The following is a 26,582-nucleotide window of genomic DNA, read 5'->3' as shown; positions in this document are numbered from 1 at the left end:
ATAAGATCTTACACAGAATATTAACTAGGCATACCTAGAGAATTAGGATTACAGATTATCCCAGATACAAAATATGAGGGGAAGACATAGCCGTACTCAAATATTAGTGTCGAAGCATAATATAGTCACATGGTTCAAAATTCAAATAATTCATCGTAACATTTTTCTCCCCATCTATCCCCCAATATCTGATTCCTTTCCACCCTCCACCACAGGAAACCAATGTTACAGTGTCCCGGTGTATGTTTATAGAGGTATTTTAAGCATAAAAGCAAATGCACACAAACCTTTTATTTTTATTTTTAGTTTCGCACAATTGACAGTTTGTGTCCTCTGGCAAAATATCTTTCAGATGACTACACATCCATACATAAGGGGTCCCTCTTTCTCCTTTTCATTTTTCAATGGCTCCAGATTATTTTACCATATGGATGTGAAATTGTTTATTTTAGCTGTTTCTCTACTGATCAATATTTAAGTTGTTTTCAATCTGTTGCTTTTACAGCCAGTGATTCATTTATTAACCAAATACATACGTCACGGCCCTGTGCCAGGATATCTGAATGACAATTCCATAGAAGAGCCAAAGTGTATAAGCATTTGTAACTTTGAAAGATACTATGAAATCGCCCTTTATGCAGGCTATTTCATTTAACGCTACCTATTTTCTCAGTGTGTTATGAACTTATTTATATTTGTGTCGATTTAATAAGTAGAATGGTATCACAATGTAGTTTCAATTTGCATTGGTCTCCTTGTGAGTGAAGATGAGGATATTTTCATACAGTCATATCTTTTGCTCATCTTTTCTACCAGGTTATTATCTTTTTTCTTATTGATTTGCAGGAGCTCTTTATAATTGGTCAAATCAACCTTTTAGGATATGGGTTGCAGATATGTTTCTCAGTTTGTCATTTGTCTATTTTGTCTTGGGTGGTATGAATCATATTGATTTTTAAAAAATTCTTAATAATTCAGATTTATCAGTTTTTTCTCTTTTTGACTTTTATGTTTATGTTATAGTTAGAAAGATCCTATCCATTCCTATATACATCCTTTTATTTCTTACGTTAAATTTATTGTGTATTTTTTACATTTAAATCTTTCACCCATTTTAAATTTATCCTGGGATAATAAAGGCAAGTCGTCTCACCATTTATGGAATAACCTATTTTTTTCCAGCTATAATAGGTATAGTTCTTCCTCTTTACTCTTTTTTATGACAACTTTTTAAAAATTAAAATACAGTTGGAATATTTTTGATGGCATTTTTATTAAAGTATAATTCTCATTACTCTTATTTCAGATATTTTTGGTTATCTTTGCTTATATTTTCATGTAAAAAATTTTAACCAGTTTGTCTAGCTAAAAAAAAAAAAAGCTGTTGATATTTCTAATTGGGATGGTATGATTTTAAATGGATAAACTTATGGGAGAATTGAGATCTGTATTGTTGAGTTCATCTTTCCACTTGTTCATGATTTCTTTTGTGTTTCTCAGGAGCATTTTGAAGTTTTTAAAAATGTAAATCTTGAATTTTACTTCTTAAGTTTATCCCTAGCAATGTTTAACTTCTTTGTTGTCGCTTTTGTAAACAGAATCCTGTCCTTTCATTATTCTTTCTATGGACTTTCTTTGTTGTTGTTCTTTTTTTTTTTTTTGTATATGTGAAGGCTTTTGCTTTCTGAATATAAATTTTGTCCCCAGGTGCATTACTCATAGCACTGTTATTTATTTTTCTGAATTTTCCAGACATATAATCAAATTATTTGAAAGCAAATTTAATTTTGTCTTCTCTTCCTTTCTAATATTTTACATCTGAATTTTTTTTCTCATCTGCCAGAAGTTTTAATTAATTTACTCAGACTTTGAGCGGAAGCATCTACATTTAAATCGAAGGTTTGTCACTTCGTGAGACACATACTCTGAGCTCCTGGCGAAGTATAGGCAGCCGAGAAACTCCGGGAAGAGGGCCTGAGAAAGACAGGAGTCTGGAAGATGGAAGCGCTGTGTCAGCTCGCAGCAGAGGCAAAAGTCCCTTCCTAACCAACCACCAGGGCGAGGACTGATACGGACGGCTTTGCTGACCCCTTCTGGCAAATCTGAAATCAGCAGGAAGATGGCAGATCTGATTATTTTTCTAAGTCCTTGGATTTTCCTGAGCTGCCTGCCTGAAAAGATTTTTCAGTATCTTAAAAGTTATTTTTTAATTCCACACTTTTCTTTATCCTCTGTGCCTCTTTCTTTTCTCCTCCTCCTCCTCCTCCTCCTTCTTAAATAAAATTTCCAATTATTTATCCCCCCACACCCCCTTCTCCTTCAGAGTTTTGGCTATTCCCACATCCTTGTATCCACAACTTTCATCCTGACTGGCTTTACTTCTGAGCTCTAAACTCACACACTCTTTGGAACAGGGCAGCTGGGAAGTCAATGGCTGCCTTGGCTGGAGCAGTTTCAGAGGGCAACGGGCAGCAGGGAGAATTCATCTGGCTGAGGGTGAAGAGGTGAATTAAAAGTACGGGAGTAATAACAGTGGGTGTGTACTTCTATATCAGGAAACTCGGCAAGGAGGGGAAGATTGGATGGTAACTTAACGGTTAAGCAAGAATGAGGAACGTTTATTCATCCACTCTCTCATTCACTGCTTAGGGTATGCGGCGATCACGCAAAGATACCTACCTCTCACAGCTCTAGTGAGTGCAACTGAGGGGCGGCCTGGCCGCTGTGCTCTGAAACCCTATGTGTGGCTTCAGGGGGGCCGCGCTTCCACAGGTCGCTCCCAGCTGATGGCTGTGAGTGGCAGGGGCACCAAGAGAGGTCTGTTCCCAGGAGATTTAGGGCAGCTCAGATGGCGACTTAGGCTCAAGTGGATGGCCTTGAACTTCATTAGGACTGAGTTGCAGTGTTGGATTCTTTCCGCCAAGCTTCTCACCTGCCCTGTCTCAGAGTGGCAACCTGACAGCTCTCCCTGACTTCCTGACCCCGGGATCCCTCCTCTTTCTCCCTCATGGGCGTTCTCCTTGAGAAATTTCTTGAACTTCTGCTCCTGCTTGGTGTCTGCTTCTTGGAGGACCCAGCCGAGCACAGAGCGGAATAGCTTTGAACATGTCTGAAGAATCAGAGCAGGGCCGGAAGGAGATGCGCCACTTCCCATCCTCTCTCTCGCAGAAGCCTCTCCAAGCTTTCTAGTTTCCATCCTTCTGCCAGCCATACGTGCCCTCCTGTCTCGTCGCGGCTTTCCTCTCGATATCTTCACTCTCCTGATATGATCCCTGACCTTGTCCCCATTCCGAACTTCCCATCTAGCTTTCGACCTCAGAAAACCGAAGCCAAAGTTAGTTGATCCCGAGGTGGGCAGCTATCACATCCTCCCAAGGCTTTGTTTTATTGTGGAAAAGTTGTGCATTTTCCGATTGGCTATATAATGACATATTGAAATGGACATAGAATTTCAAAGGACAGAGCTCAGGAAATAGGTGTTAAGTAACACAAATTCTAAAGAACACAACTCTGAAAGACTTTTCCAAAAATGGAATGACATTTCTGGAAGGAGATTTGACTTTGGGTAGTGAACATGCAATGCAATATACAGATGATTATAGAATTATAGAATTGTACACTTGAAACTTATACAATTTTATTAACCAATGTCACCTCAATAAATTGAAATTAAAAAAATTAGAATGATAGTCCATTGACCTTCATTTCACCACTCGCCCAGTCTATAAAGACAAAAGACTATAGTTACTAGAGCTATGAGCCATCTTGAAAGGCCACCTTGGATGATGAGATCCCTGCACTTCGAGAGGCTATAAACTGAATAAGCAGCATAGCAATTGGAGGATGATCACTAAGCCATATGAAATGTAGATGTCCTTCAGGATATCTAAAGAATCCACAAATAGGCTCAAAGAGAAAGAGATTATTCGAGCCACTGTCCCACCAAGGACATCGATGGCTAAGGAAAAGAAAAAAAAAGAGCTTCAGACAAGTAAGAAGACGTCGGCCCCCTTCCCCTTACCTCCTCTTCCCTGTCCTGACACCAGCAGACTTAGGGCAGAGATGGAAGACTGAGGTAGACCAGAAAGGAGGGGTAAAGGGGCGAACCATTCCTGCTCTCCACCTGCAGGGCTCCAAGTTGCAGGTCAGACATGACCAGGAAAGAAGAAACCCGTTAAATGAGACGTGACATGGAGGTTCTAACATAAACTGGTATGTACAGTTTACCACCTGGGTTTGAAGCTGTGTTTGTAAGCTGCGTTTGACTGGGAAATGACCGGATCTGCCCTAAATGTCTGATGAACCACGTTGGAAGCAAAGGTTGATGGAAAAAGAAAGCCATTCCTTATTTCTATTCCATTAAATTTATTAGCTCATTGAATAAACTGGGTATGTACACTTCGAAACGTCCTTCCATTAAAAAACCTGGATTAAAAAGGTCCAGCCTCATCAAGCTAATGGAAGTATTGCCAGGGCCCTTCATGGGAGCCTTGTATCTTGTTCCTAGTTCATGTGATTCTCCCTCAGGGACAAGAATCTTCCAGTGCCTGGGCCTCCTCCAGCTTTGTGAAGAATCAGATCGTATAACCCCGCGCACCACTCTCACTGGGCTCATACAGGGAGCAGGCAAAGTCCCCCTTCTCTTAATCTCAAGAAGCGATCCTTGTCGTTTGTTTTTGATACTGCAAGACCAACCATACTCACTCTGCTGTGTACATTCAGGAACGGGAAAAGCATACTGTTCTACTTAATCATCCCATATAATTTTTAATATTAGCTAGTTAGTTATAATAAATTAATGGTTGCTTGGCAACCAAAGAGCTGAGATTTTGAAAGGAAGCACTCTATTACTGTTCAAATCAGAACAGCAAGATCTGTCAACCCATTCTGAGCTCTGCTGAATTCTTTATGATGGAACCAAACCCTGAGGCCGACAAAGGGAGAAACAGGGGAACGCACACATTTTACAGCTTAGTTAATTTTAGGAGAGCAGAGAGGAAGTAAATTGCATCTCATCTCCTAGTTTGGGTTAGAACTGCCCAATTTGAGAACAAGTACTAATTAGCTGAAAGGAAAGCTCAGCTGTGACTTAGCTAAAAATGGGATCTCTTGCAAAAACGTATTGCAAAACTCAGTGTGGTGAATCTGATTCACTTTGCATGTGAAAACCGGACTCATCCTGACAAAACAACATGTGTGAAAGAGTTACGGAGCATTCTGGAAACTTCGAGGCATTTGGTTAGAGAAACGACCAGCTAGCTTGCCCACCATACATCCGGAAATAAAATCCAGACTGGCATTTTTGGCTCAGACTCCTTTGATGAGAGCGTCTCTAGCCAACACTGACTTGATTGGCTAAGGGTCGATCTAATAACCAAAGAAAGGATCTGGGAATAAGAACAACATTTTTAATAAAAGAAAGGGAAGGGAGACAGACTCTGAGAAACGTGGAAGCTTTTCAAGAGGATTTTGAGAATGCATATAAGCTTTGGAGAAAATTTAAGCAATCATTTTAAAGCCTTACATTACTAGTCATTCAAAACTATTCAGATGGCTGAATGGTGAATTAACACATATTTTATTTTAAATTCCTCTATACTTAACTTTTGGTCGACTATAAAACTGTATTGGAGCAAGCAGGGTAGTTTTGATTTTGATGTGTAAATGAATTAACCTCTGTGGCTTTCTGCATTAGTCACAAAAATAAAGTTTCTTACAATGGTGGCGATGTCGCCATTTTGATGTTAACATTTCTTAATCATACACGTGGATAACATACACTCTGGGAAGAGGCGGAGCGATGGATGCCCGAGGGAGGGGCAGGAAACGGCCGGCGGGGCGGAGGCAGACCGCGCTCACTTGTCCTGTGCGTTTTCACTGGGTTTTCACGTGCTCTTGCACTTGTGTACGTTTTGAACCTTATACCATACTTATTTATGGCTAATTCAACAAAGAAACACAGTTTAAAAGAAACAGAGACAACAAACATGTTTATAATGAACCCGGGTGAATACGTGTCTGAGAACTTGGTTTCGCCAGGCAGGATGATCTGGGTCGTACAGCTCTAACCATTTCGCTGACCTTTGCCCCCAGCTCCCTGGCTCTTCTTGGGGGCAGTCCATACAGGATGGAACCCCTTTCAGTTACTCTGCTTTCTCAGGGCCATAGTTCAATCCAGCTCTTAACAAGCTGTTCACTTGTGATTTCCTATTCCGGAAAACAAACTGTTATAATCCTCAGGTACTGGTGTCTCTGTGGGTCCTCCTCGAACTGTTTTTGAAAATCCGACTTGTTTCAGAATTATCTACTATTTTCAAGTTTTCACACACACAAAAAAAATTGTCCCTCGAATTTTCCAATGCTTTTACTCCTTTCTCCACTCCTACGGGCGGATGCTCAGGTTCTCTCTTTTCTTCCCGACATCGCCTCTGAACACGCTCTGCAGTGTGCGGCCTGCGCGCGCCCCGGTATCCGCTGCACCGTCCAGGGCCGCCGCTAGGTGGCGGTGTATGCACACACCTCTGAGAAGGTACAGGCCTGCGAGACCTGGAAATCGTGGTGCCCGAAGATTCTGGTTCTTACTTCGGAGGGTAGGCGGTAACGGTAATTGTTTATTAACATTAATTATCTCGGGAAATGAGATAAACATAATGAAGATACCTATAATCAAGCAGGAACTATCCCAAGAGAAAGGTTTCTCATCTCTCCTCCGGTCACAGTGGTTAACAGCAGTCAGACTCGAAGCGCACTAGGCTCAGCCCACCTGCCTTTCCTTCCCCCCATTCATTCCATAACCTGTCCTCTGTGCACCTCAGATTCACACACCTGTGGAAGGCACACCCGAAGGACACCGGGCGTGGCCCTTAAGTGGTAACGAATTATGCAAATGCCCCAACTGACACTAAAAGTTATAAAATGAATCATTTTAGTTGAGAGAATTCAGACAGCTCAAAAGCAGCAACGTTTTTCAATGGATGGGCATGTCATCGATCCACCACGTAGATTCAAACACGGCCATTTGTCTACCCCCATATTTGTGAGCACCTTGCCATGGCAGTGGTAGCTCCTCTGTGAGGGAGAAATAAAATCGTCTGGCAGAAGCCAGTTCTTTCTAGAATCCGAACTCCTGAGCAGGACGTTCCTGCTCATCAGAGAGCTTTCGGAACGTTCTCAGGGCTGGTTGAACATCGGCTGCGTCTTCCATGAAATGTTTATTTAACATGACTCGGAAAACACGCCAAGAGATCAGCCTTGTGGGAAGCCGGGTCCCAGCTGAAAACAAGCTTGAGAACACAGGGGATTCCCCGCTTTCTGCCTACTATTTACTTCTTTTAAAGACGAAATCAAACACAACTGGTTCTGAGATGCTTTCCTTCGCTTCACCTCCCCTTAGCCGAGTCCGAGGCCCCGCTCCGTGCTGCCACACCACCCCGTGCGTGACGCTGTGGGGGCCCCTGTCACAGTGCGCCGCCCACCCACCCCCACCCTCTCCCCGTCTGCACCGCCAGCTCTCTGACGGAAGGGCCCGCAGTGCATCCCTGAGGTCTCGGTGCCTAGCACCGGGCCTGGCAAAGAGCGAGGGTTCATTTGTGCTGCGTGTGTGAAAGACAGGGGATGAGAGGAAGGGAGTGGGGTTTGGAGGCTGGAAGAGGAGGGAAAAGGAGAGAGAGAAAGAAGGGAAAGGGAGAGACAAAGGGTTGAAAACAGATGGGTCTGGATCGATACCTCCATTAATTACCTGGCTCCGTGTTTCCTTAATGGGGCCATTGATGGTGCTTAGACCTTGAGTGTGGGCTTGGGCTCACACGCTACTCCCCACAGCTCTTAAAATAAGGGTTCTCCCCTTTCCCTCGTGATGGCTACCCTCGTAAACTCTCTCGCAGGCCCTCTGGGGAAGTCGCTGGAAGTCGCTCTGCATACACCTGTCATGGGACCACAGAGTCTTCCTTCTGGTGCCTCAGACTCCTCTCCATTTGATGACACTGGGTCTGAGAGCCGGTTCAAATCTGGACACTGGACAAAGGGATCATGACTTCATTGGGGCGGCTGATCCGAACCTCCTTCTCATCCGTTCTTGATTTCTTTTGATTTTGTGTGCCAGACGGTACTCTTGTTGGCTGCCCCTGCCTCTGGCCCCATGAACGCCGTGTTCTAAATGCCATTTCTAAAGTCCCTAGCAGTACAGGCACCTCCTGCTTGCCACTTTGACCTTGCTGCCCACAGGGCAAGTACGCACACTTTGCGTCTGATACTGGCATGTGACGCATTTTAGAGTCACCTGTAACCCTTTGCCCCTAGGAAACCCAGTCTGCCACAGCACCTACTGACAAACTCTCACCGATGTCCTTTTTAACATACGTTTTTATCGCCATGCCCAGTGGCGTGTCTTCTGGGCCTCCCTCCCAAGAAATATGGCAGCCGGTGGAGTCGTCAGTCTCATGTAATAGCCTCATTATAACATTGCCACTTTTTAAAGCCTTTTGATCCTTTCCTTCAGTCTTTCAAGGCAATTTTGGCATCTCTACTTAATGTGCCAGAGGCTGTCACTTTTTCTAAACTTCCACGAGTCAGCAAATAGCGTATATTAGACCCCTTTCCAGGACTCTTGCCAAAGTGTTAATCCTGCATTATGGGGAAGTGGCTCGATACCAACAAACCCTCCCCTATGCAGCTTTATGTCCCAACCACCCCTTGATCTCCTGACATCCAGATTCGCTGACATCCAGCTTTACTCTGGGCGGGCCCTCCCAGTGCCTGCCTCGTGCACGTTAGCCAGTTCCTGCAGCAGCTTCAATATAGACCGTCTCCCCTCTGTCTGCAGCCCAGTTCTTCCCCAGTTTATGTGGAGATTTAACCTAATTTACGAATCTGGTGAGAGGAAAGAGATGAAGGCAGATCCTGGGGAAGACAAACATTGTCTTATAAGGCCTCTGCCTTACCACCCTCCCTGAATGCCCTGAAGTCAGGGAGGGTGCAGTGTGTGATTTCCACAGATCAGGAGAGTTCAGGGGAATCCAGGCGTTCAAGGTCCCCAACTCCATCTCCCCAGTACCACACCACAACGACGGGTCCCACTTGTCCCCCCTCAGCACCCTGTCTTTGGAATAGGAGACTTGGTTAGACTGAAGAACTGTCTTTGAAACGTCCGTGACTTCCATAATTAAATTGTATCCGCTCCTCATCTTGTCCTCTGACCCCAGAGAGTGTCTCCTTAAATGCTGCCGAAGGGGGCCTGACTCTCGACTTCACTTTAAATAGGGCTGAGCCTGTCAGTCTCTCTCCTCGACAATGCCGCTTCACAAAATCTACCAAATTCCATAGTCCTCATGGTTACGATTGTCCTTGAATCTCTCAAATAATAGTCCACCAAGCAAAAAAACCTTAACGACTGCATTTGCCATGTCATTCTAGGGTGTGTCTAAGCTGCCCTGATTGGCAGTTGGCCAGCAAGTGATCCACCTCCAGACTCCCTTTCTTTGTGTCTGGTTCCAATACCGACTGATCCGGACAGGGTTCCTTGGGTTCCTTAGAGCCTAAGACAGGGATTCCCGAGGAAGCTCTTTATTGTGGGGTACTCTCTGGAAAGGGAGACTGAGGAGCGTGGAACGGGGCGAGGGAAGAAAGCTAATCGAGGATGTGGTCTCAGTGGGAGACAAATCCAGCCTGGTCCCAGGGGACCTCTGACAAGAGAACTGCTCCACAGAGCTGGTCTCATGTTGAGACAAGTGGAATGAACGGCTTTTTGTATTTCTCTGTCATTCAGTTAGTCTTTCTCTGGAGGAGCTCAGGTGGTAAAGCTCCTGTGTGAGGGGGCCCCCGAATGAGCGGTTGTAAGGCCTTGGCGGCCAACCCTCACAATAGCTGAGGGACGGATTCAGTGGCCTGGGAGAGGGATGCTCCCATTTCCATGACAACTTACACAAAGCCACCTGAGAGAAGACAGACTTTTTGACATCTAGTGAGAGACAGATCTCATATACAAATAGAATTGGCATGAAAAACTTGACAGAAGATCCCAACATCAAGTAAATCTCAAATGAGCTGTAGATCAATTATTTAACTGCTGTGTGTGCGGTTAGAGCCCTGATTAAGCTTCGTAAAGTCAGAAGAGTTCTTGTTAATCTCAGCACAGCTGCTGATATCTTATTCTTAAAAAAAAAATAAGAGGTAAAAGCAAATGTTTTCAAAAAAAAAAAAGCATAGTCCCTTCTCCCTTAATTCTAGAAGTAAACAAGTCTTTATGCAGTGGTTAAAAAGAGTAATCAGATTAAAACTTGGTCATTCTGCAAAGAATGGCATCTAGTGCTAACCACATGGTATAGAATGCCTGAAAGTCTAGAGGCGAGCATTTGTATACGTGGGTGATTGCGTGAAAACTCTTCAACCACTCACATTCATAACCTCGAGAACAGGAAATCAGTTTGGGAGAAAAGGTAGTGAAAAAAATTGTTTCACCAAAACCAGACCACCTCAATGTACTGAGAACAATGACCAGGGATAGGGGATTATCTATCTGGCTAAAGCAAGGGAGGATAATAATGTCGAAAATAGTCGTGATAACACTGTGCAGATTTTAAAACAGTTTGCATATTAGGATGATTATTGTTTTACATTATATCCAATAATGCGTATACTCAGTCTAGATATAGCCAAGACAACGGCAGCCCACCACTGAAGGAATCTCAAGCATGTGGTTCACTAAAGGCAACAGTATACCCCCAACCTCCTCATCAGATTAACTGAACCCCTCAGACTTACAATGGAACCAAAGAAGAGGTTAGTCTATTTCCAGGCAAAAATATTATTTACCCCAGACTCAACTGTTCTACATACAGTGCATAGCATTTGATTTAAAAAACTTGGGACAACGTGAGTAGACGTAGAGATAATCGCACTAAGTGAAATAAGCCAGACAGAAAAAGTTGAAAACCACATGATATCACTTATATGTGGGATATAAACCTACAAGCAACAAACAAACAGGACAAATAAACAGCGATTCATGGACATGGACTATAGACTAGTGGTTAACAGAGGGTGGGGGGGATGAGGGAGGTAGATGGGCTAAAATGGGCCAAATATATGGTGATGGAAATAAATCTAACTATAAGCGGCGAACACACAATGCAATATATATATATGCCTAACTGTTAAATCGTACACCTGAAACGTACTGGATTTCATTAACCTATGTCACCATTAGAAAAAGAAGAAGAAGAAGAAGAAGAAGAAGAAGAAGAAGAAGAAGAAGAAGAAGAAGAAGAAGAAGAAGAAGAAGAAGAAGAAGAAGAAGAAGAAGAAGAAGAGGAAGAAACTTAACGGGCGAGCAAGCAGGGAAAATTCATTTTTTCAAGAGAAAAAGCAACAGAACTAAACTCAGAGCAGATCCAAATATTGGAACTATCAGTGAGGGACTTCAAAACAACTATATTTGACAGGGGAGCTCTGCAGACTTCCTGGCTAATTAGACAAGCATAATTTGTGGAAATTATAATTTAAAAAAACACTTAAAGTTGCTGGAAGTTGTATTAAAAGCAAATAGCAAATGAAGAAACATTCATTCAAGAAAATCCACTAAACCCCTGCAAGAACAGCAAGAACCTGTGGGACTTGAACCATGGCCCCTACCTTCTTCCCTGTTCCCAGCTCAGTGTGGCAGGAATGCTACTCCAGGCAGGTACGGCCAGGAACCGTAGCCCTTGATTTGGAGCTGCTCTCCCCGCAGCTCCAAGTCAAGGGCTACGGTATCTTCCCAGAGGGGGCAGGTGGTCGGCATTCCTCAGCTCTCCTGCATCACACCCCACAGCTACATGTTGCAGAAGCTGATTTCCAGGAGAGTGCAGACAAGGTGACTGGGACCCCCCTGTTTCCGCTCGGTCTCCATTCACAGGGCAGAGGCTCTACCACTGGAGCGGCACATTGAGAACAATAGGTCCCTAATGACCCTTTCGCAAGCTCACTCGCAGCGGGGAGGTTCCACACCAGGAGAGGCAAACCTAGAAGTTCAAAGGCTGCTACCACTGCCCAGAACCCTACAACTAAAGCAGGGGTAGTATGTACCACCTTCTTCACCCCTGACTCTAGAGTTATGGCGCAGATATTTTGCACAGGGTTAAAACCAGCTCTGAAACTCCCCCAAAATGTTTGTGCAGGTTTTGGTGGTAAGCAAAGGAGGAGGCTGGTAACTTCATAAGAGATACAAGGCAAACTAGAGACCAGTGAGTTTAACAGAGAGAACCAGAGAAACAGAGAGCTAAGAAATGCCTTTTAGGGGTCAGAATAAACTTCAAACTCTGATAAAGGAGACCATACTTAATTGGGTCACACTATGAGCAATCTCTATCCTGGGGCACTGTCAAAAACGATAAAACGATTAGCCAGCAAGCACTGGTGTGATCAGGCAAAGGGACCATCAAAGAGAGCCTTGTTAAAACCACTGTCACTTTAGGGGGACTGCGTGCCTGCCAAGAATGGTCTCTGAAGAGTGACACCAGGGGTTGCACACTGCCAGGAAAACAGACGTCACTAAAATTGTCCAGCCGGAACACCAAGCAAGTCAGCAAGCGACTGTGGGAGCAGGCGCCTGGAGTGGGAGGGGTACCAGCAGCCAGAGTGGTACCAGACAGTAGCTAAAATGTATCATTCTTAATAAAAAAGATTATAAAACATGCAAAGAAACAAGAAAATGGGACCCATACATAGGAGGAAAAGCACACAACAGAAACTGCTCATGAGAATGACCAGGTGTCATGTTTAATGATCACAGGCTTCAAAGTAGCCGTTAGAAATATGTTCAAAGAACTAAAGACAACAATGCTTAAAGAAGTAAAGGAAGGTATGATAACAATGTTTTTTTTTTTTTCAGATAGAAAATAGTGACAAAGAGATCAAAATTATAAAAAGGACCTAACGGAAATTTTTAGAGTTGAAAAGTATAAGATGAAAACAAATCAGGAGAGGAGTTCGACAATAGATTTTTAACTGACGGAAGAATGAGTTAGTAAACTTGAAGACAGATTAATAGGAATTACGCAGTTACGCAAGAACAGAGAGGGGGAAAATGAAGAAAAATGAACGGAGCCTCGGAGAAATACAGGACCCCATTAAGTGCACCAACATCTATGTAACGGGGGCACCAGAAGAACAGGAGAGAGACGATGAAGCATAAAAAATACTCAAATAAATGACGGTTAAAAACTTTCTGAATTTAACGAAAAATTTTAATTTACACATCCAAGAAGGTCAATAAAGTCCAGTAGGATAAATGCAGATATCCATACACAAATATATAGTAAAAAGTAAAATTGCTGAAAGACAAAATAAAAATCATTAAGGCATCAAGAGAAAAACTTCTTATGCATAAAGTGACCTCAATAAGAGCTAACTTCTCATCGAATACAGTTAAGACCAGAAGGCTGTGGGGTGGTATGTTCCAAGTGTGGAAAGAAAAAACACGGGCAGTCAACAATTCTATCTCTAGCAAAAGAACCTTTCAAAAATGGAGACAAATGACATTCACAGATAAACCAAAACAGAATTTGCTGCTAGCAGAAACAAGAAATACTAATGGAAGCTCTTCTGATCGAAAGCAAGAGACCTCAGAGAGTAATTAGAATCCACACACATAAAACAAAAACAAACGAACAAAAACTGGTAAAGGCAATTCTGTAATTATTAAAGACAGCATAAATTTACATTTCTTCTCCTGCCTTCTCTTAACTAATTTAAAAAGCATTGGTATAAAATAGTAAATATAAAAATGCATTGTTAAGTGGATAACGTATAGAGATGTAAAATATTTGCCAATAACAGCACAAAAGAGGTAGATAGGAGCAAAGCTGTTTTGGAGTAAGGAAAACACACCAAATGGCCACTTGGATCCGAGGAACAAAGGAAGAGAACCAGAAAGCCTCTTTAAAAATTTTATAAAGTCATAATTGTAACAATGTTTTGTTGAGCCCGTAACTATATATAACATGGATAATAATAGCATAAAGTAGGGGGGAGGGCTTAGAGCTATATAGGAGCAATATTTTTACATCTAATTGGTATCGTTAGCATAAATTTGAAGTTAATTCTAAGTGAAGATGTATATGGTAAGCCCTAGAGTATCTACTAAAAAAATACTTAAACATTTGAAAAAATCAATGAAGATTTATTTTATAATGTTACACTAGAAAATATTCGCTTAACGCATAGGTAATATAACTATAATTAACATGTTAAATGATGTTGTGGACAAGGTGACAATGTGCATAAACAAGATAGGAATTACATCACAGAAATAAAAACGGTAAGAGAAAACCAAATGAAAATATCATAAATATAAAAACACTGTACGAGAGATGAAGAATTCCTTTCCTGGGCTCATTAGTAGATTCAACACAGCTGAAGACAGAATCGGTAAACTCGAAAACCGGCCACAGTATATGCACAGTTCATGTTTTGCCACAGTCTAATTATTTGGGCCATAATATTTTATATTCCCTTCAGAAATAGATAAAAGCTCCTCTTCAGCATTCATATCAACACTTAGTATTCCCATAGTTTTACTTTTTTCCAATCTGATGGATGTGGTATAGTCGATGAATGAATAAACTTTGGCAAGTTACTCAACCTCTTTGAGTCTGTTTTTTCTTATCTATTAAATGGACATAATACTACTTATCTCACAAGTTATCACCAGGATTGAAGAGATATATAGAGAAGTTATAAGGTAATTAGCATACAGTCAATAATTGTTCCCTTCTATATATGCTCCTAAAACATTTACAAAAGTTTCTTACACACAGTATGTAGGCGTTCGATATATAAAAATCAATCAAATAATATAAAAGTTATATTCAATGTCTTTACTGAAAAAATGTGCTCATGTTCATGGAAGAAAATAACTGAGAGGTTAAGATCAAACTTTAGAGTCAAAAAAACCTGAGTCGAATTGTATTTCTGTTCAGTTTTGAGAATTATTATCAATATTAATGGAACATTGGAATACTTCAATTAGGCATAATAAAAATAAATATATGTGGCGGAATCCAAAGGGTTTTGGAGTTTTAATTACGTACCACTCCCTTCTTATTCCTTACCTCTTAATAAGAAACATTGATACAAAACAGAAAATTTAATATTTTGATTTGTATCATATACACCAATATTTATGCATCATTAAGTACAGATATAGAAGAATACCTGTAGGAGATAAGACAGAGAAAGCGAACGTCTTGTCAGAGATAGGTAACAGATACTATCTGGGGAAGCATTTGACTTTTATAAAGAAACTTTTCCTGAAGAGAGACTATTAAAAACTTTTCCGGTTGGAAGTAGTATTGTCTCTAGTTTTGTTTTTGTTTTTACTGTGAGCCTATGACTAAGGATACAAAGTGTATGTCAACAGAGGCTGATGCTTAAATTAAGTAAAAATTACAACACATTCGATCTGACACATCTCAGAGTATACACGAGACTTAGTTTGCAGTGTGGTAATTACACGTGAATAAGAAGCTCAGATAAGGATCTATAAGTAGTATTTTTACATATTATTTTTAGATGTCCGTATGGATTATGTCTGTGGTCAACTGTGAGGAGCAGAGAGAAAAAAACAGAGCAAGAAGCTACTGAGGCTTCACAGTGTTTGTGTAGTAGAGGGTACATGCATGTAAGAACCCCATTTTACTTTATGTGGGAGACACCCACAGCTTGGGAAACTGGAGCCCCCAGTAGACAGACGTACGTGTCTCCCAGCTCCCAGGGTGAAGATGAAGTGGGTGTTCCGGTTGAGGATAAGCTTGGTTTGATAGGGTTATGACCTGAATGTCTGTGTCCCCTCAAAATTCATCCTGAGGTCCTACACACCAGTGCAGCTGTGTTTGGAGATGGGTCATCTAAGGAAGTACTTAAGGTTAAATGAGGTCACAAGAGTGGGGCGCTGACTGGATGAGAAGAGACACCAGCCCTGGCTCTCTCTCTCTCACACTGTGCACACACCAAGGAAAGGCCACGTGAGAACATGGAGAGAAGGTGGCCATCCAGAAGCTACAAAGAGAGCCCGTGAGAAACTGAATCGGCCAGCAACTTGAGCTTGAACTTCCCAGACTTCAGAACTGTGGGGAATAAACTTCTGTAGTTTACGCCATTTAGTCCATGGTGTTTTGTCACGGCAACCCCAAGCAAGCTAACACAGATAGCAACCTTCCTTCATTCGGAATCAAAGACCGAACAGAAAAACCTGGGCTTTGACACAAGAGATGCCTGATGGCCCACCACCAGCCCCTTGACGAAGAATTCTCCTCTCGTGTCCTAGACTCAGTGCAGAGGAATTTCCTACTCCCTCTCCTTAGCAGAGTCACCCGAGGAAACACACACACTGACGGGGCCCTCGGAGAGGTGGCGCGGGGCACCGCACCAGCGGAGCTGCAGGAGAGGGATGGAGGCGGCGGTGGTGCAGGACCGGGTGCGTCGGGGATGCGCCGGCAGTGGAGGCCGTAGCCTGGCGAAATGCGGCGCAGCGGGTCGGGGCGTGGGGGGCCGAGGAAGAGGGAAACATGGGAACTGGAGAGCCGAGCGGGAAAGGAAAACGGAACAGGAGAGGTGGTGGATGAAACAAGGGCAGGAGGCGTGGGCGAACCCGAGCAGCTACACGTGCAGGCAGCGAGCTCTCTTCTCTGTCCTGATTTGCCGTCACCAGCCCAGGAACAACTCAGGCCACACAAAGCTGTTATGAAAATTAGAAAAAGGCATCTTCTCTGGGTTAGCAAATTAGGAAAATGGTCTTCCTCTAGTGAGAACAGACCTCACCGAATGAGAAGAAGGGGCTCCTTTCCGTCAGCCTTCACTGGCCAACACGGTCCCACCAAGCCTTGCTGGTTGGCTAGCAGGTAGTGGGCTGGATGGAAGGCCCGCTAGCCACCCCGTCTGGTGCCTGCAGGCAGTGCAAACCGCTCGGTCGTACGGGGTCTCCTCGCCTCCCCGCACTGGCTGGGAAGGCAGCCTCACACGGCGCTCTTTGGAACCCTAAGTCACGCCGTGAGGCCACCGCTGGGCAGCTCACTTGCCGGCCCGCACCTGAGCTGGCAGGGCGTGCAGACCGCTGCCATCGAGGTGAACGCCTGTCTTCGGAGCCCACCCTCCAACATTGCGTGCAATGCCTATCACTGCACCGCCGAATAGCCACAGCCTGGAGCTGCTGGGGACCTGGGAGTGAAGGGGACAGCTAGCCTCTTGTTTTTTAAGTTCTCTCCAAACAGTAGATCTAAGAAAAAGTACTGAGACACTTGGACTTGGGAGACAAAGAATCAGAAGGCATAGAAAGCCTGACGTCTGGATCTGGGAGTACTCCGAGCAGAAGTGGTTGCTTTAATCAGCCGTAACACACAGAATCTCTCTCTGGAATTAGTCGTTTTCTCTATTCCCCTACATGCCACAAAAGGGGGATGTTTAAGAAATAGCCTGAAGCTTAGCAAAATTGACTTTCCCCCCCGTTCCTATCCCCAAATAGTTCCATCTTCTTTATATCACCAAGATTTGCAGAATGAGAAGCGTTCCAGTCTCTACGTCACTACTCTAGATGGGTCTGTGGCACAGTGTGTACAACGCTGTATTAATTTGCGACAGCAATGGGGCCGGGAGAATATGGTCAACAACCAGAGAAAAAGAGAACCTTAGGATATTTAAAATACATATGGCTTTCTTGTCAAGAAATTGCACAGCGATGCAGGAAAGGACCTGGCGGCAGCTGATGAAACAAAGTAAGCATCTTCCTTTGTACTCTGATGATGGCATTTACCTCTCCTCGACCTCCGCCCCCACTTCCTACCTCCCCCAGGAAATACATTTTCAGAAATGGATTATAAGCAAATTAACCGAGCTAATAGAACTTTACAAAAAAAAAATAGTATGCATTTCCTTTCTCTAGTTCCTTCAACACCACAAGGATATGCTTCCCTGAGTTCATCCATGGAAGCGAGTAGAAACTGAGGCCATGAGATTCTAGCGGGCAGAGAATGGGTTTCGTTTTTACCTGCCTTGCCTTCTCCCAGGGCATGATCGGGAGTGGTACCCGCTGTTTGATTTTTGTAGCGATGATATAATGGTGAGAGAGCAGGTAGGATGTCCTAGGTTACAGTAGGGATCGTACCACCTAAAGGTGGCAAAGAGAAGAGTTAATCTCTGAGGAGCTGACAGCACCGTTTCACACCGTCCCGAAGGGCCTCTTTGACTTTCTCATTCCGGAGGGTGAAGATGAAAGGGTTCAGGAACGGGGTCAACACGGAAATCAACAGAGAGACTATCTTATTGTACTCAGCTGCCTGAGTCTGCTTGGGTTTCACATAGAGGAACAAGCAGCTGCCGTAGCCGATCACGACAAAGGTGAAGTGGGAGGCGCAAGTTGAGAAGGCTTTCCTCCGGCCAGAGGCGGTGGGGATCTTGAGGATGGTGGAGATGATGTAGGTGTAGGAGACGACCGTTGGTGTCAGGGAACCAATGATAATGAAAATGGCCATTAAAAAGAGAATAAACTCTGTGAAAAGAGTGTCATCACAGGACAGTTTGAGCAGTTGCCCTCGGTCGCAGAAAAAATGGTCTAGCAGATTTGATTTGCAGAAGGTAAGCTGAAATGTGGCATAGACTGGCCAGATTTCAGAAAGGAACCCGAACACCCACGACACGATTACCACCCAGACGCAGGTGCGGCTGCTCATGATGACGTCGTACCTCAGAGGGTTGCAGACGGCCACGTAACGGTCCACGGCCATGGCCCCCAGTAAGGCGAACTCTGTGGTCCCCACGGCAAGGTACAGGAAGAGCTGGGTGACGCATGCGGCCAGGGATATTGTCTGCATCCCGGGGAGCAGCAACCCCCAAAGCATGACGGGGACGATGATGGACGTGATCAGGATCTCCAAGGCGGAGAGGTGGCCGAGGAAGAAATACATGGGGGACTGCAGACGTCTGTCGACACAGACCATCGTGATGATGACCGCGTTCCCCATCAGCGTCACCGAGTAGAGGAAGAAGAATATAGCAAAGAGAATATGATGTAGTTGTTGAGACCCGGGAAAGCCTAAAAGGCAGAATTCGGTGGCACTAGAGCGATTGCTCATCATTTAGTCCTTGTTTCTGCTCCTTGTGAAATATAGATAGCAAAAGAGAGGTAACACTGCTCCACGTGGTCCTGCTCTCAAGACAGAAGGAAGACAGATGGGGATGAGGAGCTATTTTCTACCTGAAGATCAGGTGGCACGCCCCTACTACTGTGCTCTGCACAAAGCCGGACCTGGAATCTAGCTCAAAGCGAGCTGTCTGAGATGGGTGGAGACACCTTCTTCTCTACTGGCGTTAAGAAAACCGTCCTCGTCTTTTTTCCCCACTGGATGTGCCCTCTCACAGGGGACAGAGGCCAAGACAGTTCAAACTGCTTAGTTTTTGAAGCTGAGTTGATTAGCCCCTAAGGGTGCTGTGATTGTCCTACTTCCTCTTAGGTTAAGTGTATCTATCAGATGATACGATGGCATTCCAGATGGTGTTCAAAGTGCGGAACTTTGAACCCCAGCACTCATCCGTACTGGTTGCACATGGAAACACTTTGAGAATAGCAGGAAAGGGGCCTAAGACCAACATCTCTGCTTTTCTCCAGGTCCTAAAACCTCCATATTACGGAGCATCAAGGTTTCCAAGTGGGAACTCTGGAGCTTGGGAGAATTTCCCAGAGCCGATTCATTCTTCTCTAATTCCATTTTCTTTCCAAAGTCTTGGGAGGAATGAGAGCTGGCACCCGGCACTGACAAACACAGATCGAGAGCCGCGAGCTTCTCAGGGTGCCCGGATCTGTACCCCTCACCGCATCCGTCCCACCACGCAAACGTCCTCTCCTCGGAGGACCCTTCCAGTTCCTCTACCCAAAACAGGGAGGACGTGGCCAACCCTGGACTCAGTTTTCCTCACGGCACTTGTTATTACCTGGTATGATGTTCTGTGTTTAACTGTTTATTTCATTCCTTCATTTAACATGAGGCAAATGCGGCAGTGCACAGAACAATCAAAAATCTTTGCCCTGTGGAGCTTCTTTCATGTAGGGGGTGGAGGTTACACAATCGCAAAACAAGTGAGTAAAATACACCTGTTTTGTAAGATGTCAGCTTATTGATCATGTCATTAAAAAAATAAAGCAATGAAGAGGGATGGAAAATTTATTTTTATTTATTGTTCATATGACATTAGAATATAAACCCATGAGGTCAAGGACATGTCATCATATATATTATATGTGTATATAATATATATACATGCCAAGTATATCACAATACGTGATATATATATGTTCTTCAGCCAAATCAGTGACCAAACTTTTTTGTAGACGAGGGGCATATGGATGGATACACGATCTGTGACCAAGCGGTACTTGGTCCTGGCCAGGGCTAATTAGGCCACGTCCCCTCAGTGCCTCTCTTCTTGGTCCCTTCCTGCCTCTCATCGCCATGTTCCTTTCCTCCTCTCCCTCTGATGAAACCTCCCCGATATCTCTGCGGCCCTGTTACTGACAGGCAAACAGCCTTCCAGGACATAACTCCTGGGAGAGCTCCGTGGTCTGCTTTTGCACAATCTCTGCACACCCGGCACAAGATGGAAAATGCAAAAGAAGGAACCTGACCGATGTCAGGGAGCTGTGTCTGTCCGTAGCATCAGGTCAGAGAGGAACGGAACCTGCTCTCTGCTCTGCTGGGGGGACTGGGAGGGGACCCCGTCTGCTCTGCTGCTCCCCCAGCCCACCTTCAGGCTCCAGGTGTGCTCGCAGCGGCCAGACCCAGATGCTCTCCCACCCTGTGCTTCACGGAGGAGAAACCTCAGAAGACACTCACCTCTACGGAAGGGCTTCGCCACCACTCGCAAGGCTCTGCGGGGCTCGGTCAAGGCCAGCTCCTGTCTGGCTACTGCTGAGCCTTGCACAGAGGCCAGGACAACTTGCTGCTGTCTCCACTCATGATGAAAAAGACTGTCCTCAGGGAAGGGCTTAGGAAAAAGCCCTCAAGTAGTAGTGCTGTGGGGAGCCGAGGGTCTCTCTCTCCTTCCCTCCCATCTCCCTCCCTCCCAAGGGGACTCAGTCACTGAGGTACCTGTTTTTAATTAGCCCAGGGTAATGTTGTCCCTAAACAATAAGTCTGGGGAGAGTAGAACAAACTTTTAGTTACTTCTATTTCTGACCAATTAAATTTCAGAACTTCTTAAAGTTTTTGTTCAATGGGAAATACATGAAATCTCACCAATCAGAAGCTTCTCGATACTTCTCCAAAGGCCCCAATCTAGGCGCCCAGAAGATGTCTCAAACTCTAAGCAGATCACCCCTCTGCCCTTCATCCCAGGCTGTCCTTGGATTCTCTTAGCTATTCAGAGCCAAAACCAGCCCCTCCTCCCAATACAAGACATCACAGTTGACCTCTACAACACACCAATACCCCAAAAGGCCTGCACGGTGGTCTCAGTCAAAGCCTTGACTTCATAAAAAAAAAAAAATCCCCGAGAGCCTGATTTCTCCTCCACTCATTTAGCAGAGGCTCCTGCTCCTAGCCCTGTGGACGCCCCTCAACAAGGCGGCGAGGTCCGACCCCCACATCCAACTGCTCTCTCTGGAACCGCCTCAGGTGTCCACTCTCTGAACATATGTGCATCTCCACGCATTCAAGCAAGATGCATCCGGCCATTTATTCCTGCGGCGCATCCCTGATCACCAGCCCGGCACATCAGTTATATTGACGGCTTGCGACAACCGACAAAACGTAAATTGGAAATCTGCTTGGGACTGGAGGGAGGCAGAAAAAGCGAGAGTTAGAAAATGTTTTTCTGGAGTTTGGGTTTCATTTCATATACCTGTCAAATCTGAGACTGTCAATTGGTATAGAAGGGTATAAATTAGGAATAATCTTCCTTCTAGTTCCTCAAATTATCTAAGCCCAACCCGATTGCCATATAATCTTGGGAGAATTTCCAAAGTATGTATCTGCATGTTCTTTTCAATAAAAATTGGTGTATAAACTTTTCTCTCACTTAGTAGTATATAAAAGATACTCCCGTATCAACACATAGTGTCCTACTTCTTTTTTTGCCCAGTAGTCCATATGTGGATGTCCCATTCTTCATCAGCTAGCCCTCTATTGATCGGTTTTTGTTGTTTCCATTTCTATTGTGAAAAATGATGCTACAAATATTCTTAGACATTTATAAGTCCATACACATCCTTATTTCTGGAATAAATCTGTAGAGTAGGAATTTCTAGGTCAAAAGGTAGATAGATATATTGTAGCTGTAACTTTTTATGGGCACTACTTTATACTCAAAGATTCTGGACTGATTCACACAACCATGAAGAATATAACGGGGGCCCTCCTGATCTCCTGATCCACTACCAACCAAAGATACAATCACATTTTTATTTTAATTTTAAAGGGAAGGGAACAAACATAAAATATCTTCAAAATAAACTGAAAATCTTCTGAAAAATAAAAACTACCAAAACTGACTCAAAAATTGAACTGAAATCCTAAATATGTTAAATAAATCGATTCATAATCAAAAATCTTCCCATGCAGAAAATCACAGGTTCAGGTGGTTTTACCAATATATCCTATCAAGTATTTAAGGAAGAAATAATATAAATCCTACACAAAATCTTCTAGAAAATTGAGAATGAGACACTGTCCAATTCACTTATAAGGTCAGAATTATCTTGATACCAATGACACCAAAAGAAAATAAACTGACAAATCAATATTCCCCATGAACAGAGATGTAAAAATCTTTAATAAATAGAAATTGAATCCAGCAATATGCAAAGAGAATAATATGCCATAACAAGAAATAATTTTATTCCAGATGTGCAAAGTTGGTTTGACATTAGGAGATTGATCAATATAATTTATCATGTTAGCAGAATTAAAGATAAAAAACACATGATCATGTCAATATGGGGAAAAGGCATCTGACAAAAATCAACATTCATTGATTAAAAACTCTGATCAAACCAGGAATTAAAGTGATCTTCCTCAAACTGATAAATAGCATCTATCAAAAATCTTAGTACTAACATAAAACCTAACAATGAAAGACTCAATCTTTCCCTCTAAGATAAGGAACAAGGTAAGGATAACTATTTTCACCATTTCTATTCAACACTGTCCTAGCTAATGCAATAAAGCAAGAAAATTAAAAGCATACAGTCAGGAAATAAAGAAATAAAATTATTTCTTTGCAGATACATAATCGTATGTACAGAAAATACTAAGAAGTCCACGCAAAAAGTTGTTAGAACTAATGAGTGATTATAGAGGTCACAAGATAAAAGTTCGATATTCAAAAATCCATTATATTACTCTACACTAATAATGAACATTGGAAATAGAAATAAGATATATAATTCACAATAACATTCATAAACATGAAAAACTAAGGGATATATTTAACAAACTAAGTGCAAGTCCTATACGCTTGAAACTATAAAACATTCCCGAGAGAATCTAAAAGCCTATGTAGATAAAGAAATAGTCTATTTTCATGAATCAGAGGCTCAATTTTGTTAGAATGTCAATTCTCTCCAAATTCATCTATAGATTCAATATGACTTCAACAAAAATCCCAGGGCATTTTTGTCAACACTGAAAAGCTGACTCTAAGATTCTGTGCAAGTGTCAAAGACCTAAATAGCAAAAATAATTTTAAAACAGAAGATAAAGCTGGGGAATTCACAATACCTTATTTGAAGAGAATATTTAAAAGCGCACATCTTGGGTGAAAGTGAAAAGATCTCAAGATCGAGTAAGATCAGGGATGACCCATTGAAACTGGAATCTGGAACCTGAACGCTCCTTCCTTTCTATCCTTCGCGGCTGTTACATTCGGCGTGAGCCTTTGCCCTCTGGGTTTGGTTTTCTCATCCGAAATAGCAGAGCATTGATGCACACGCTGTCTCATCTTCTCATCTCTACCTTACTCAAAGCGCAGGAGCAAGGAGCAAAAACGCGGCGAGTCTTCGATTCCTAAAGGGGCGCGGAGCCTCGCTGCCTCCCGCCGCCTTCCGCCACGGAACCCTGCTGAGAAGCCAACCTTTTCCCATCCAAACTAACTCTTTCCAGATAACAGCATGAGCAGTTGTAGGCCACACCAGGCCCAGTACCTAAACTTAGCCTAGATTACTGGATTTTATAGGTGAGTAAAACTGGCGAATGTCCAAAATCCAACTCGGCCCAAGCTCAAGGCCATCCCACGCCTCTATCCGACTTTCCCATATAAGCACAATGGGGACACAGGCAGCAGGAGAAGTCATCGTGGCCCGGAGAAAGAAAAAGCCATGTCGACGGCCTAGTAGGTGGCAGGGTTATTATCCCGTTTTGAGTCCCTATCCGCAAAAGAGGGCGTAAGAGAGAATAATCCTCACCTGCCCCTCACAAAGCCTCCCTGCTGAACCCCGTGTCCACCCTTGCTTTTCTCTTTCTACTCGATTCTCAGTGATCTTCCAAAAAACAGAATCCGTCAGGTCTCTCCCCTGATCAAAACCTTCTCACTGCCCTCTGAATAAAGCCCCAAGTCCTGTGAGGCCTGCGTGATTTCTGGAAACGCTTTCCCCTGATGCCATCTTGTGTGACTCGTCCTTCGCACCGCGCTGCCCAGAAACACTGACATTCTTCCAGCCCTTCCAGGGCCGTCCGTGCCTGCTGCTCCGTCTCTCAGAGAGCGCATTCCATGCTCCTCCCAGACACACCTAATTAACGCCAGCTCCCAGCGAACGGTCACTCGGTCACTCGTATCGCGGCTCTCCCTAACCTTCGCAGACACGCTCAGGTTCCCACACCCCCTGCTGGTGGATGCTGTGTGCACTGCCCGGACCCCTGCATGACCCAAGTCCCCGCCCCCGGGCCGCATCTGAGGCCAGCCACAGAAGGTACCCTCAGACAAGCCCAGTGGCCTACCCGACGCAGGAGGGCCAACTCCCGGCCCGGGTTTTAATATGGAAACCAGATCTAACCTGGGCCACGTGCCCAGGCTGCTGAAATCTTAGTCCAGCTGGGAGATTCCTCTGTGCCTCTTCCATCTCATTTTTCTGCGACATGGTCCAATTCTACTTCTCCTTTTCCCTGGGCTCCACCTCCTTCCTCATCCTGTCAGACGTGGCCCTTGACCGCTTTGTGGCCATCTGCACCCGCTGCGCTACGGCACCTCGATGAGCGGGGCTGTGTGTGTCCGGCTGGCAGGGGCTTCTGTTATGTATTTTAACAATGGCCTGTGTTTAATTCCTAAAAATCTAACAGTCGGTTCTCAAGAAGGTTCCAGAACATCACGGGAGCATCCGGCCTCTGGGTGTTCCCTCCGTGCTACTCCCCACTCAATCCAGTATCTCTGTCATCCTCCTTCCCTTGAGTGAGATGCGGGCCAAGTCCTAAGGACGCAAACCTCACAGAACTGCCCTTCAACGGAACAGCTCCTAAGCTATTTCTGAACGTACTTAGGTCATTTTCAAAATGAGATTCCAGCCCTGAAGGTAAACAGCACCTTCGCGAAGGCAGTATTAGTGCCCTGGAGGGCAAAAGCGTCCACATCAGTGGCCACTGTGCTCACGACGAGGCGTGTTGGACTGCGACGTGCTCTGTGATTTCAGTGGGGGAAGCATCTCCCGGAGGACGCTTACATGTCACCGAGTTTGGGTGTGCGTAGGGAAGACTTCCGCGCCCACTCCCCAGAGCCCCCTCGTCGAGTCCATCTCCCGGGCCTCGCGCTGTCTCTACGATACGTCGTTTTTACTGTCCGTGTTATTTCACGTGTTTAGTTGCCTCTCGCGGGAATCCACGTTTCCCCTTCTCGGCCTGCGAAGCTGCCCTTCGCACTTCAAAGCTCCACTCAAATGACTCTATGTTTGAGACTTTCCATTTGACCAAAGAGAATTAGACACTCCCTTCCTACACCTCCAGGGCACAGATATGACAGCGAGTGACACAGTTTTGTCTTCCTACAGGGGACTCAGCTCCGCAGGTCAGACGCCGTACCTGACGCGTCTTTGTAACTCCCGCGCCCAGAACACAGATGTTCCGTAAGTGCCGGCCAGCTCTAGTAATGAGGTTTGTAGCTGGACTGGAACAAGTGAACACTGTCACCTAAAACATGGGATGCCGTCTCAGTGGACAGCGACAGAATGTAGAAGACAAAGCACAGACAGACGTCGCCCCACTGTGCGCTTCTCCATAGCGGTCTAACAGCAGCTCGGTAGGTCTGGGGCGGGGCCTGAGAGTCTGCATTTCCAACTAGCCCTCAGGAGACGCCGGTGCTGCTCCACGGACCACGTGCCCGGCAGCGAGGGACCACAGGTACGTTTGTTGAGAACGTCAGATGCTGGTTGTGATGGGGAGTTCACTGTGGAGGCCCAAGGCCAGCCGCATCGTCCCGGAAGTGATCAGAGAGAATACAGTGAAAAACAGGCAGCTGACTGCTCTAGGCTGTTGATTATTTTTAATTTTTAAGAAGGGAATGTGCAGAGTTGAGTAGCAGGAGGGAGTCTCTCTGGGGAAAATCCAGAGTGGATTTATGAGCTGATTATTTTAGGAAGA

At 44.4% G+C, this 26,582-nt stretch overlaps 2 protein-coding genes across 2 annotated transcripts in view; both read right to left on the bottom strand.

Moving 5' to 3' along the window:
• The window catches only part of KEL (Kell metallo-endopeptidase (Kell blood group)), a 114,579-nt gene that overhangs the window by 33,679 nt on the left and 54,318 nt on the right, over nt 1-26,582 (bottom strand). The gene's annotated exons all lie outside the window — the stretch shown is intronic.
• Nucleotides 18,061-19,103, bottom strand: LOC107516988 (olfactory receptor 9A4-like). The gene has a single exon (XM_016157212.2). The coding sequence runs from the start codon at nt 19,101-19,103 to the stop codon at nt 18,159-18,161; it is 945 nt and encodes a 314-aa protein (XP_016012698.2). The 3' UTR covers nt 18,061-18,158.

The sequence above is a fragment of the Rousettus aegyptiacus genome, unplaced genomic scaffold, assembly GCF_014176215.1.
Source record: "Rousettus aegyptiacus isolate mRouAeg1 unplaced genomic scaffold, mRouAeg1.p scaffold_m13_p_13, whole genome shotgun sequence".
Taxonomy (NCBI): Eukaryota; Metazoa; Chordata; class Mammalia; order Chiroptera; family Pteropodidae; genus Rousettus; species Rousettus aegyptiacus.
The sequence above is the reverse complement of the archived record's forward strand: the minus strand, read 5'-3'. Positions and strand labels throughout refer to the sequence as shown.

Excerpts from the sequence above, each read along its gene's own strand:
- LOC107516988 (XM_016157212.2), bottom strand. The coding sequence starts at position 19,103 with ATGATGAGCAATCGCTCTAGTGCCACCGAATTCTGCCTTTTAGGCTTT.